General features: G+C 48.5%; 5 protein-coding genes across 5 annotated transcripts; 3 read left to right on the top strand and 2 right to left on the bottom strand.

Moving 5' to 3' along the window:
• Positions 1-133: 133 nt before the first annotated feature.
• On the bottom strand, positions 134-914 carry P174DRAFT_444031 (uncharacterized protein). The gene is made up of 4 exons (XM_024827985.1): positions 563-914; positions 484-509; positions 368-426; positions 134-307 (listed from the first exon to the last, which is right to left on the bottom strand). The coding sequence occupies exons 1-4, from the start codon at positions 654-656 to the stop codon at positions 250-252; spliced, it is 237 nt and encodes a 78-aa protein (XP_024680613.1). The 5' UTR covers positions 657-914; the 3' UTR covers positions 134-249.
• Positions 915-1,391: 477 nt separating this feature from the next.
• On the top strand, positions 1,392-2,411 carry P174DRAFT_444030 (uncharacterized protein). The gene is made up of 4 exons (XM_024827984.1): positions 1,392-1,428; positions 1,544-1,839; positions 1,944-2,048; positions 2,111-2,411. The coding sequence occupies exons 2-4, from the start codon at positions 1,634-1,636 to the stop codon at positions 2,124-2,126; spliced, it is 327 nt and encodes a 108-aa protein (XP_024680612.1). The 5' UTR covers positions 1,392-1,428; positions 1,544-1,633; the 3' UTR covers positions 2,127-2,411.
• Positions 2,412-3,535: 1,124 nt separating this feature from the next.
• On the top strand, positions 3,536-5,156 carry P174DRAFT_505998 (VIT1/CCC1 transporter family protein). Its single transcript, XM_024831287.1, has 2 exons — positions 3,536-4,316; positions 4,377-5,156. Exons 1-2 carry the CDS (start codon positions 3,946-3,948, stop codon positions 4,909-4,911), a joined length of 906 nt encoding a protein of 301 aa, XP_024680611.1. The 5' UTR covers positions 3,536-3,945; the 3' UTR covers positions 4,912-5,156.
• A 3,421-nt stretch (positions 5,157-8,577) lies between these two features.
• P174DRAFT_423155 (phosphatase PAP2 family protein) lies at positions 8,578-9,949 on the top strand (the record flags this gene model as incomplete). Its single annotated transcript, XM_024825111.1, has 2 exons — positions 8,578-8,999; positions 9,061-9,949. 2 exons carry the CDS (start codon positions 8,578-8,580, stop codon positions 9,947-9,949), a joined length of 1,311 nt encoding a protein of 436 aa, XP_024680610.1.
• Positions 9,950-11,189: 1,240 nt separating this feature from the next.
• Positions 11,190-13,510, bottom strand: P174DRAFT_410967 (phospholipid:diacylglycerol acyltransferase). The gene is made up of 3 exons (XM_024824261.1): positions 13,052-13,510; positions 11,570-12,977; positions 11,190-11,505 (listed from the first exon to the last, which is right to left on the bottom strand). The coding sequence occupies exons 1-3, from the start codon at positions 13,367-13,369 to the stop codon at positions 11,360-11,362; spliced, it is 1,872 nt and encodes a 623-aa protein (XP_024680609.1). The 5' UTR covers positions 13,370-13,510; the 3' UTR covers positions 11,190-11,359.
• Positions 13,511-13,622: the final 112 nt, after the last annotated feature.

Raw genomic sequence — 13,622 nt, 5'->3', positions numbered from 1 at the left:
AATGAAGCTAGATTATGCCGCTAGTAAGGAGTAGAGCGACGTCAGCTGAATTACGGCAAAACTGGTCTCTTCTGAGAGCCCAATAACATGATACATTTGTCTTTCATTCCCCTGTACTTATTATATAGTGCTACATCATCACCACCATTCTCGATGATAAATTAAGCTATCTGACCTACTAGTATATTTCAGAAACAGATAGTGAATATACACCTAATATACGCCGACATCATCTTGAACGAGTCAAAACTATATTGGTATCGCATCAGAAACAATCCCATTCAACTTGACCGGATACCCCAACATGCTATGAACAGTCAACCAACAATCCCTTGAGCAGCAGCTTGCAGTCCAGCAGAGTACTTACTCCTTCCCGGTCTTCGTGAAGCAACAACCGCAAAAGAGAGACGCCGGGTAGCAAACAACCTGCGCATGTCAGTCCATGCTTTAATCCTCTTACCACGAAGTACAGCAATTTCATACAGCAGCCACAATAGTCGTGAAGAATCCTATCGAAACGCTCGTGAGAGACATCCCTTTACTCCTTGAAAGGATCCCATACCTAATGTTGGCCCGACGAATTTGCACCGGCAGGGATTCTGGTCCGTGCCGCATTGGAAGCAGAGGGGGATGATGGGGATGAAGGGGCCGGACATGTTGATTATTGAGTATAGAATAGGATGGACCCTGGTGTGAATAATGGATGAATACGGCTTGAAGTAGTTCGATACAACTAGTCAAGCGAAACTACTGACATTTGATACTTCGTATGGATGCCTTACTTCCTTACATACCTTATGAGCGAGAAGTTGGTATTGCGCGGATGATTCATGATGACGACAGAGACACAGAGTGCAGAAGGATACCGCTGGGAATGCAGTCTGAGAAAAATGTACAGTATGTGCCTCTCTAGGTAGTTGAATCTGGAGTTATTGGGATCCTTCTGGTATCTAGCCTTGAAATTATCGCATCAGGGCGTTTTCGACTTGATAGATATGTACTGTGTATAGTTTCCAACTCGGATATCAGGCGCAGCCGTTGAGTTGCACTTCCAGCCACAGTAGCCACTTGACGATCTAATTCTGACATATCATACCAATCAAAAGAGATTTACCCCTGCAGAAGAATATTTTTTAACAGCCAATAGGCAACATGAATGATTGCGCCTAGCCTCCGAAAGTCGCATACTGACCAGAAAGGGGCATTTTTTCGCAAAGAGATATCTAGGCACCAGAATTCCTATGCGGCGCCCCGCCCACCAAAAAGCCTTGGCGATCAGATTGATGGTTCGCCCATACACCATAACACAATCTGCCCTCTTTTTCACCCTTCACATTTAAATCTGGGTATTGCCTCAAGGCTTCATTCTGTCTCATTTAGTCCTTTAAGGACCACTCTCGACATCGAATTTCTCACTCAAAGCCACAGGTTAGTTTCTACGTCTCATGTTCAAGTCATTCAGCCACCGCACCTGATCGACGTCATCCTCTCCACTCAGCTCAGCCCTACGACTTACCTGAAGAAAATACTAATAAAGGCACAGATTTCTCCAGAAATCTAGCATCTCTCTACTATTGATTTTGAATAACTTACAGTTCTTCTAATTGCTTTGGTTGGGCAAATAAAGAGCAAAATGCAGTCACTCATTCCTCTCATCATCCTTCTCGTCGCCGTCGTCATTTTCTCAGTTATTGGGTACATTGCGTACAGCATTGCCCAAGAAGTCGGCAAGAATACTCGCTCGAAAATGGAGAAGAAACACGTTATGCTCACGAGGGATGGGGTGAAAGTTGGAGTGAAGGAGCTGAGTGAGGAGGACTATGTAGATCGGAGCCAGAGGTGAGTTGTTTTTCCCTCATACAGACTACCCCGAGCGCTGCATAGTGTCGGCAGAAGGTAGTCAAGATTCTGAGATGATTGTGGCTGACTGTGATATGTGATAGTATTTTGGTCAACATTTGGAATCACACCTCGTTTCCGGCGTATAAAAGCCGTCTTTGGAATATGACGGGCTCGACGGCGGAGACAGAGACGGAGAAGAGGAAACCGTGAGTTTGGTCTATACGTTGTTGTGCGCGGCCTGTTCAGGACTAATTGATATTTGCAACAGGTACTCGAAATCGTGAAATTAAGAGGTTAGGGTGTATTCTTGTCGATGTCCTTTCCCAAGGTGGAAGATTATCCTTCCTGATGTTGTTTGGCCTATTAATAGGGCGGCATGCTTGCTTTCCTACTTTATTGGCATGAATTCTGTCTCTATCAGTCATACTTCGCCAAAGGCTTGCTACTGTTTTTCGCGATGTACACATCTTCAGACTATGTTTCGTCCGACATGGGAACGATTTTACGGCCTCGATCTGTCCGAACTGAATGTATCAGACGGCTTCACGTTTTGCTCCGTATTACTGCAGACGGGACTGATGTTGCAGCTTCGTGATAACTCTCTGAACGTCGTTTTGAACTCGTATGCAAACTCTGTGGCTGCAGTACCTATAATAGGTTTAGGATGCGCCGAGTCCGTCTACAACGCCATAAACGCTTAATTTCGGCATTTAAATGGCTGGAATGTCGAGCTCATAGGAACTCGTAGTTTACTCGTAGCCAAAGTATCCAGAGCCTTAAGTCACATTACAGTGTGCGAGGACCCCTACTACAAGGTACATGTGCTTGTCTGCCGTTGGTTGCCTAGTTATTAGTCGCTTTGCAAGGCTCATTCGCAAGTATAGTACCGTGTCTGCAGGATCGAGTCTTCATCATAACACTGAAATTCCGAGTTCTACCGAGATCGCTTGTGGAAGGTATTCGCCAGATCCGAAAAGAACATCTCATCTCAGTAGACTGTCGAATACTTTGTAATCAAGCAGATAAGTCCACTTGAAATAGTTTATCTTCGTAGACCATAGACATACTATGTCTACTCGGGGTCGTGTGAGAAGATGCCATTTCAGGCACAGAACGGTGGTCAGAAGCCAACAGCACAGTTGTTAGCTGCCGAGAGACTGGTCAAGTCTGGGTCATATGAAGCATTCAATATGTAATCCGGCCGATATCTGTTTTTGCAAGATAGAACTTCGAGGAGGTAATAAAGACATATTGTATATATCTGGTGGTTAAGAGCTGAGATGGGATTGAGAGGAGCCATGTAAATTCAAATGATCTAACCGTATTAGAGGAAGGTGGGTTATTAGCAGAACCGTAACCCCAATCAGACAGCATTTGTAGATAAGAATGACTCCTGACTGGCCCTGCTAAGCCACGCTAATTCTAATACAGAAAAGTGGTTTATCACAAGCTATCTCAAGCTTTCAGGAACCCCCCGCAGAAGAGTGGATCCGGCTGACCATTGAGGCGTCGCCTCCCGCATCTTTGGACGAATCACACGCCCACGTGCCAAGGAAACCCCTCTTACGCCTGCAGCTGACCGCCAGAGCTGGCAGCACGTTGTTGGTCATGTTGTGTCAATAGGCTCGTGCTCGTACTGCGTGGTCGGTTGGAGTGCTGATAAGCAAGTCTTCTCGGGACTTTCCACGGCAAAACCGTCGTGTTCAGATCACATCATTCCCCTCTTTTCTTGTCGCTTAGACTTTAGAGGACATGGTATTGTCTTAGTTCACTTGCTTTGACCTACCGGGTGATGAGGGTTGAAATTAACTCCACTAAGAGTGGTCAAGAATCTTGATTCCGCCTTCTCAGAGGTCCAGAGATTGTGCTTGTGATTCTTTGATTCGTTCAGGATTTTTCACGTCAGAAACTTGCTCATTCGCAATAGATTTAAGAGAGTTGGGGCCGGCATTCTGTTGAGTAACTTGCGATGAGCTCGTGGATATTCGATCTACTTAAAATTCAAGCCGTCACCTCGGTTTGAGTGAATATTCGTGTCGACTGCAACATCAATTCTAAATCGTTCGTCTTCTAGCAGCCTCCAAAAGAGAGAATCGACGGGACATGTCTCTCAGTTCCATTAAAGGATTACTCTCCAACTACTCGCCAGTCAGCGAGTCGTCGGACCTGGAGAAGGAATATCATTACCCACTTCGAAATGGATCCGAAGATCTGGAATCTGCGAGCGGGAGTGAAGCAAACAAGCCAATTCGAAGAGAAGGCTCAGAGAAGAAAGAGTCTAAAATCATTGATGGGCGGACAGTCTCAGATGCCATTATCGGTCTATCGGATGGCTTAACGGTTCCTTTTGCTCTCACTGCGGGATTGTCTGCTCTGGGAGATACGAAAGTGGTTGTCTTTGGTGGTCTTGCAGAGCTCATTGCTGGAGCTATCTCTATGGGACTGGGTGGATATTTAGGCGCAAAGAGCGAAGAGTGAGTGCTGAAGTGTCTATGCAGATTCCTCCAGACGCCTGGCTGATATTTCGCTTCCAGGGAATCTTACCGAGCTACCCTCAAAGAGACTCGAAGCCAAGTTGTTGCAGACCCATCCGCTACAACAGAGACTATCTCCGAAATCTTCGCGCCCTACGACCTCCCATCTGAACTCGTCTCACAAATCACCGATCACCTGTCTGCTTCTCCCATGCTCCCTTCGTTTCTTATGAACTTCCACCACACGCTTCCTGAACCGTCCGGCTCCCGTGCACTCATCTGCGCCTTGACCATTGCGTTAGGCTACTTCATTGGGGGTTTCGTGCCGCTCCTTCCTTACTTCTTCGTCGGGCCGCACGACGCATTCATTGCGTTGCGCTGGTCCATTGCCACTATGGCTATAGCACTGTTTCTCTTCGGATACGGGAAGACATGCTTCGTGAGCGGTTGGCAGGGCAGACAGAATATCCGACGAGGGTTCGTCGGCGGCATGCAAATGGTCCTTGTGGGGGGTGTCGCAGCCGGGTCAGCAATGGGACTAGTCAAGGGGTTCCAACTGCTCGCCTCCTCCGGCGAGGGCCATGGCGAGCAATAAGGCTCCCCCTTCTTCTGTTTTAATTCGTTTCAGGCGTTTGGTTGGGCGGTAGAATAAATTCGGTTCCGGTTGTAAATATTCATTTACGGCGTCTGGTCGGCCTCATGATCCAGAATGTACAGTGCACGAAACCAAGCCAGGCTGTGCTTCACCTAGCATATCCAGCAGACGCCTTGTTGCGCGCAGATCAGATCAAATGTCTCCGGCAATCTTCTTGGCAATGGACATATAACTCCTTACAGCCCACTGCAAGACCCCTGAGTTATCCTACTTCTGATGGCGCAGTGCTGAATGTTCCATATTAACGGTTACAGCCAGCATGCCAGGCTGCGACATTCCAGAAACCCTAGAAGGCTTCCAAGTCTGTTCTCTACATTCCGCGCATATGCTAGATGACATCATGCCATGTCGAACTATTATCATCAAGGGGCTGGTCTCAGGAGGCGGTGATTATGGCAGTGCGCATAGGCATTGAAGCTAAAGTGTGAAATCCCACGGGAATACTCCGTAGATATTCTAACATTTATGCAAGGCGTGTAGTATACATGATTTGCTGATCAAGGTCAGGTATCACGAGGTGTTCTTGGACAACACCAGTAGACAAAATCCAACACCCATATGCTCGTTTAAAATGAACAATATAACGTGTCTGTGAGTAATACACCCCTTCTAAGCGAGGGACAAGTATCTAGTAATTTGGCATGATAGACCCCGTCTGAAATCCCCAGAATGCAAGGTTGCGCTTACTCCGTGTTTTACCGTCCACTAGCTATTCGAACATGTGGCTATTGAAATGTGATCGTGATTGGGAGACTTGATACAATCAGATGATCGTACATTTAAGCCGTCAGCCAAGTGATGTTGCGATGACCGTCTCTTCTAGGCGTAATAATTGGTTCGCAGGTCATTCTTCAACATGATGCATGATGATGTAGTCAGGAAGTGGAAGAAAGGTGCGCCAATGTATCAGTACATAAATTCACTGCATGTTGAGTAATATTGTTTCAGGCCACCTCTAAACTAAAACACACTTATTCAGTTCATTCCATCCATACCTTGTTCTCCGCATGGTTAATTTTGATTATGGAGTATGAGTACTCATCTAAGTGATGATTTTGTGGCTGTACCTGACTTCCTGGTAATTCCTTGATTCGGCCCAGATCCGCTGGATCGTGGCTCATCATGCTGGCCCAAGCTCCTTTCATCTCGGCGAATCCACTTCGCTCCAGGCAACCGCCAGATAATCAATCACTAGTAAATGCTGAACGAGTACGAACGGAGAGGACTCCTGAATAGCTGCGCATAATGTAAATATAGATCTCCAAGGCTCAGCTCAGGAGTAATCTCATGCCTGTGTCAGTAGTACCAGGCAGACCGCACCTCAGACCTGGGTTCAAAATAGGACGACGCGGTTTTCTGAAACTATAGACTGAGACTTAATCTTATTAATGTCAATCAACATAGCGCTTGATATGAATTATTACTGAGAGCGGTATGGCAGGTACCAAGCGTCATAGACAATATTCCATAGCCATCACTCGTATGCCATTTCAAGTCGAAAGAGATCAAACAACAAGAAGGAAATGGTACATAGGACCGTTCCTAAGTGTGGAGTTTCAGACTTGGAATAAAATGAAAGGGCCTTTGTGCACATTAATATTGCATCAAACACAGCTTCGGATGTAGAACTTTTCATCACATATGCGGCTTGCCGGCTGTTCCAACTTGGCGGCTGTAAATATCTGTATGAGGTATTGTAAGCTGGTAAAATATGTAATTCTGTCAGGTACGAAACCACACGGCATTGTCGTGCGACCCTGTCTTCCCTTGTTGGGAAAGGAACTCGTGTGCCCAATCCTCAGGTACCCTCGAATATGGAGAACTAGAAATGCTGCCATCTAGAATTAGTGATCAATAGACCTGCGGATCATCACCGAGTCTGAACAATCACGACTTATCCTGTTCTCCATGGTGCGGATCGTCTCCTGCTGATATGGATAGTGCCTCTACTACGCCGTACTGTGAAAAGATGAGGCTGGTCAGGCTGACTGACTCTGGATAAGAAGCCATGAGGCAGTACTCTGCCAAATGTGGCTAAGTCCGAGGTTGATGTTGGTAAGGTATCTGTTCATGCATGACATGATCAGTCAGATAGCTATGCCGCGGCTATAGTGGAATGCACTCTACAGCAAAAACTCTTCTCGTTTCCTGATTTGGAAGATGAAATCTTTTCAGCGCTATCCCGAGTGCCTTTGTCTGGTTCCTCTCGATGTTTCCCCGATCTTTAGGAGTTGTGCCTTGGGTACGGTTGGAATATCTTACATTATTACGGAGTTACATAACCAAAGGATCTAGGGATGGTCAGCTCTTGGCGGCAAGGCGCTCGGCGATTTCTTTGGTCCGCTGCTGATGACTGTGTGACCGTTGTGGGTTAAGCGAAATTGAGCCTGAAGATCCACAGCTTCCCATTGGCACCTAGCTTTTTCATAACGATCTCAAATGCCAATCAGCCTCAAAGTCAGAGACAATGATTGGATCATCCTTACAAGCTCAGAATTGAGCGTATCGCAGGAAAACTTTAGTACCTTACCATACCGTCTTACCTAATTTCCCAATCTCCTTTTTTCTTTTTCTCTTTGGTGGTATTCTTATTTGTCGGGCTGTTGAGATTTGTCACATCCGCTTGCTGGTCGGCGACAGAAATTCCGTTTCCTCCGAGGCTTCCGCTGCATCCGACCATAAGGCATGATAATATGGATGATGTATTTGTGTCTCGCTCTCAGTGGGTAAGAGTGGTTTGGTTGATATGATATGTTCGCATTGCTTATAGATCAGGTGGCTCCTAATGTACACAATAATCCACAGCAAGCAAGCAAGATACCAATGCCAGCTCATTCTCTCAGCAGCATGTACTGAAATTTCCCGAACCGGTTAGGCTGTACCTGGAATGCTTCCATGGCGCCTGAGTGAGGATGATTGTGATGACATGGATGTTACCAAAACCTACAGTGTATTACAGATACCACTGTGTTAGCGCCGTACTCGTACCCGTCGTCGTCCGTGGCCCCATCGCCCTTCAATTACTTTGTACTTGTTCTTGGGCTTAGATGAAAGGCTGGATGGGCCGCTTCTCTGTCTCAGCAAAATCCGCACCATCTCCCCATTTCTCACGTTTTCACTTCCTACTTCTTTTAATTCTACTGCCTTGCAGTTTTCCATCTCCTCCCCCATAACAGCTTTCTCGCCCTTCCTCCGGCTCCGTGGCCAAATTGTCTTGTGCAGCGCCTCCTAGCGATTTAACCTCGTTCTCGTTGCCCTTGCCTGTCCGCCTTGCGTCAGTACGACCCTTGCAACGTGACCTTCCCCAGAGTATCCTCGTTTGGCCGCTGGAGACCGGAGCTTGCACCCTCATAAACTACCTATTCGAAATCAATTCTCCGTTCTATAGAGATTATCGGATCGAATCTCTCCGCTGTCGAAACCTTTCGTCCCTCGGTGATCCTCGCCCTTGGAGTCTCGTCACGTTGACGCCGTGTACCCCTGGCCGCCAGCTCCACGTAGGAGACCATACTTCATTCTTCCCCCGCTATAATTGCAGCATCCTCCGTCTCCCTTTCGAGCTCCTCCTGGATCATCAAGTCCGAAAGGATCAGACTCCTCGCAGCGATGAATACCACCCTTCCATCCTGGAAAGATCGGACGCAAAACCAGTTCGGCAAGCTCCAGATCCAAGTCCCATGGCGCTCCATACAACTTCTCGTGCCGCACCGTATGCGACGGAAGATTCGGTCCAAGCTGCGCAGTCGGATCTCGCCTACCTCTTCGATATCCTCGTTGCAGACATCGTTCTCGCCGGTAGATACACTCAGATCGCTGCAAAGTCATCGATGGACGCTCTATGACTTTCAGTATCTTTTGCTGCTGATTGTCGGCATATTCTCCCTGAGCGTTATGGAATCACCTGGACCATTGGCAAAGACCGCCGCGTTTACGCTACTCCTCATCTCTCTCCTCCTCCCGATTACGCGCCAATTCTTCTTGCCATTTCTTCCGATTGCGGGATGGCTTATATTTTTCTACGCTTGCCAGTAAGTTCACCCTCTCTCGAGCAAGTACAATATGTGATGAGTGCTCATGTCTGTCTGAAAGGTTCATCCCAAGCGACTGGCGCCCCGCAATCTGGGTTCGCGTGCTGCCGGCTCTGGAAAACATTCTTTACGGTGCCAACATCAGTAACATCCTTTCCGCTCACCAAAATGTGGCGCTTGACGTTTTGGCGTGGCTTCCTTATGGAATCTGCCATTATGGCGCGCCCTTTGTGTGCTCAGCGATCATGTTCATCTTCGGTCCTCCCGGCACCGTCCCCCTTTTCGCTCGAACTTTCGGATACATCAGCATGGCTGCAGTCACCATTCAGCTGTTTTTCCCCTGCTCTCCTCCGTGGTACGAAAATCTGTATGGCTTGGCTCCGGCTGATTACTCCATGCCGGGTAATCCTGCGGGCCTTGCTCGTATCGATGAGCTCTTTGGGATAGACTTGTACACCTCGGGCTTCAGACAATCTCCCGTCGTTTTCGGCGCATTCCCTTCCCTACATGCCGCCGATTCGACTCTTGCAGCTCTGTTCATGAGCCAAGTGTTTCCACGGCTGAAGCCCTTGTTCGTCATCTATACTCTCTGGATGTGGTGGGCTACAATGTATCTCTCGCACCACTACGCTGTTGATCTGGTCGGTGGTGGCCTATTGGCAACTGTCGCGTTCTACTTTGCCAAAACGCGGTTCATGCCTCGCGTCCAGAATGATAAGATGTTCCGCTGGGACTACGATTATGTTGAGTACGGCGATTCCGCACCCGACTATGGGTACGGTCCAGCCAGCTTCGAAGGAGAGTTCAACCTCGATAGCGATGAGTGGACCGTTGGTTCTTCGTCATCTATCTCGTCCGGCTCCCTCAGCCCAGTTGACGACCACTACTCTTGGGAGGGCGAGACTCTTGCCTCTCCTGCCACCGACATCGAGTCTGGAAGGCATTTCTGATCCTGCTCAACCAGCCTTGGCACGTACTCCACTGTGTACGTGTTATTGCATTGACTAACGAGACGGCGTTTTCAAACAAATTTTAACGACATGCTTGGTTTATCGCATTGAGCTGATTTCGACACATATATATCTTTAATACGGTTTTGGGGCACTCCAGGATTAATGACGGTTGCTTCATTCCATAATGGGGATGGATTGGCCTGGTTGTGCCCAATTTTCTTCTGCCTGGCTTTCGATTGTACATGCATTTTTCACGAAACCAGCCGGCCCGCCATGATCGTGACCTCAATTTTGAGCTCGAATCTTCCTGGAGGCTCCAACGATAATTCTTAATGCTCGTTCCGAGGGTGCCACATCAGACATTCGCTTGTACAACTTTTGCAGAACGAACATTTTCACCGATTCCAACTCAAGTCATTCGCTACTACTTTCAACTGGTCGAGACACCTTGCTTCTTTTCTTCAGCTCGGCCAGGTGCATAAATACTTTCCATTCGTGTCGATCGCTCACATTTTACGGCGCCTGGAATTTTGGGGTTTTGATTTCATTGGGAAGGATAAACAACATGGGCTGGGCGCCTTTTGCACGCACTACACTCGCTTAGAAGGGTTCTGATGCTTTTAATGATTCTTGCATTGGCATATAGAAAGGGGTCCTCCAGATTTTATTACTGTGGTCCTTTCTCAACCCCACACTCGCTTGCTTTTGACAGTAGGCACCCCACGGAGCTACGTCTCCGTCGATTATTTGGCATCAACCTGAATCCGGGGAGCTCAGGGGGACTGAGCTTGCTCACGGTGACTGTTTGGGTAGAAGGTGTTCATACAGAACATCTATATCCTCCTGTACCGTCTCGATTCTCAGGCTGCTGGATGCAACACACCTCGCTGCACATTTTCGACTTCCTAATACAACCTAATTATTCTCGGTTTTCTTCGCTCTGGGTCGCCGCAGCCATTTATTATGGCGTTTCGGCTGGAGTCTGAAGGGAGCTTCATCGCCTTTCTGGCTTCCACAACCTTCCTAGCCCTTCTTTCCTGTGCACGGCGAGGTGTTGTTGGATGATTAGTCCATAGCATTATCATTATTTTTAATCCGGTAGCGTTATGATTTATGAAGAACAGTGATGTACATTATTATGCGGTGATCATCTTTTCTGGTGTATACAATTTTAACCTAATCTGCCGAGAGGTATCGTGACAAGCCAGTCATAGAACACACTAGTCTGATTTGTAGTCACAGTCTTATGTACGACCTGAGCACAGGTCTCCTGTGAAAGTAATTTGATATCTTTATTGGTATATGTACAGCTAGACCGGCAAAGTACAAGTATGGAGTATGTCGCAAGCCACCAATAGCAGAGAGCGAGTATTATAGTGATATTAAGGTTTTAAAGGGGACGAGTCATCATTCTTCTTCGTAAATCTTGACGCGATCGGCGTATTCCTTGATTCTGGAGACAAAGGTTTCCTCGATAAGGTCTCCTTGTCCTCCTGCCACGCGGAGGATAAGCTCGTTCAGCGAGGCGCGCCCTAGGATATCGACGTGATCACCTGATCCATCATCAGTCAGTAACTCACGGAATCGTTGGTTGAATGGGGCGGAAGAGAGAGGTACCTGTATTCGGACCACCGCGGGGTGAGAATCGGTCTGGCTCATGCGGCATCTCGAAGACCTTGATTTTCACGCCCGCGGGGTTATACCGTTTGATGTGCCATCCCTTGGCACACATGTATCCTGTGCTGAGCAGGTTAACCGTGCCATCGCCCTCACCCATGAGGACGCCGCGATCTACGCCGTCTGGCGTGGTCACGGTGGTGTCGATGCTGACGTTGAGGTTGACGAGGGGATCGCGTTCTTCTTGGTAGAAGTAGCTGCGCTCCGTCGGCTTGCCCACACCGTAGAAGCAGTAGATCTTCATGTCCGGGGCGAGGGGCAGCCGTGTCTCGAGTGGGTTGAGCCATGTGCGCGGATCGTTCTGGTTCGCCTCGACTTCCTTGGTTGTATGCGCGACGCCGTGCGAATAGCTGTTCAGCACCTGGTTGCGGTACCAATTCTCACTTTGATCGAGCAGGTAAGTCAGGCTTTCCGCCGTGGTGAGGTTTTTACGGGTCCAGGAGGAGTTGGTTTCGCGGAAGTTGAGGAGGTTGCCGAAGGTCATGACTTGGCCAGGTTGGTCGTCTGGTGCCCAGGTAGAATTGCCCCAGACTGCTTCGCCGCCCTTGGGGAGCATGCTGGATATACCCGGCATGGCGCGGAAGATCTCCGCACGCTCTTCCTTGGACAGGAACTTTTCCAGGCCGTACACAGCAAAGGCGTTAAGCTGAGCGGTGTCGCGCATCTCGCCCGACAAGACTGCCGTCAGCCCCTTGACAGCGCCTAACATGCACCCGCTAATGTTAATCCAGTTGGCGACGTGCTTGTTGACCCAGTCGCGGCCTCCCTTGCCGTGATCTGGATGTTCGACCCATTTGAAGAAGTAGAGCACCACCTGCGACCCCATACTGTGCGAAGCTAGGGTCACCTTCTCCCCTTTGACCAGCACCGCCGTCTCGATGTACGACTTGAGACGACTGAAGTACTGGTCGCGGACTTCCAGGTTTAAATAGGATAGCCGCCAATCATATGCAGCCGTAAAGGCATTGGTTGGGTCGTATCCAATTGTCGCCAGATTCTCAAGGACCTTGTTCCAGATCCAGTAGCCCGTGATAAAGAAATCGGTCGCATCGAACCCCTGGGCTGCGCGTAGCTTGATACCCGGAGGATCCAATCCGGTCTCTCTGTCCAGCATGATGTGATTCTTCCATTCTGCCTTGTCCATGACCAGCGCACGCATCATGCTCCAACTGCCCCAGAGTCTCCGACGAAAGTACTGACGAGAGGCCGGGCCTGTACCCCAACTCTCCAAGCCGGTCGAGATGACACCGGGGATCATAACGATTGGATGTTTGGCCTCGATACCTTGCGCCCGAAGCTGGAGACCGATGGAAAAGGGATCATAGCTGACTGCGTCGCGCTCATGTTGCTGTACAAATGCCAAGGGAAGCCGATTAGTATGGAGGCATAACAACTGGAAATGGTATCAAGGTTCCAACGTACCGTGAACTCTCGCGCGTCCCTTACAATGCCTTGAGGAATCACATCTATCAATGCGTCCAGGTTCAGATCCATCAATGATTCGAGACTAATCACATCCTGCTGGTTGGCGAAGAACAAGGCAACAAAGATGCCGAAAATGCCTCCGAGCGCGAAGATGAGTCCATTGCGCCGTTTGCTCTTCGGTCGGGAGAAGAACGATTGCGGCTTTTCTTGAATAACAACTGTCTTAGTATCTGGCGATGGCTTTCCTTTGTCGTCGCGAGACTTGTCCGTAGTCTGCTGGACGTCGTCGTCCTTTGCCAGACGACGGCGGAGCATGTGGGCGACCGCCAGGAAGGGTCTTAGTCAAACAAAATGCTGCAATTGATGTAGGGCCTAGCTCAGACTCAGAGGGTTATTTGAAGACAGTAACTCCTGGGCCCCAGAGAATCGAAATGAAAGAAAAGTAGTTAAAAAGAATTGAAAGTTAAAAACTAGAAAAAAAAAGGTACACAGCAGCGACAGGCGTCGGAATCACATGGGAAGCAGGAACCCGGACGTCATGCTCAAATTCCTCTAAGAAGTCGTCTTC

Source organism: Aspergillus novofumigatus, assembly GCF_002847465.1.
Source record: "Aspergillus novofumigatus IBT 16806 chromosome Unknown P174scaffold_6, whole genome shotgun sequence".
In the NCBI taxonomy this organism is placed as follows: Eukaryota; Fungi; Ascomycota; class Eurotiomycetes; order Eurotiales; family Aspergillaceae; genus Aspergillus; species Aspergillus novofumigatus.
Note: the sequence above shows the minus strand (reverse complement) of the source record. Positions and strands in the feature narration are given on the sequence as shown.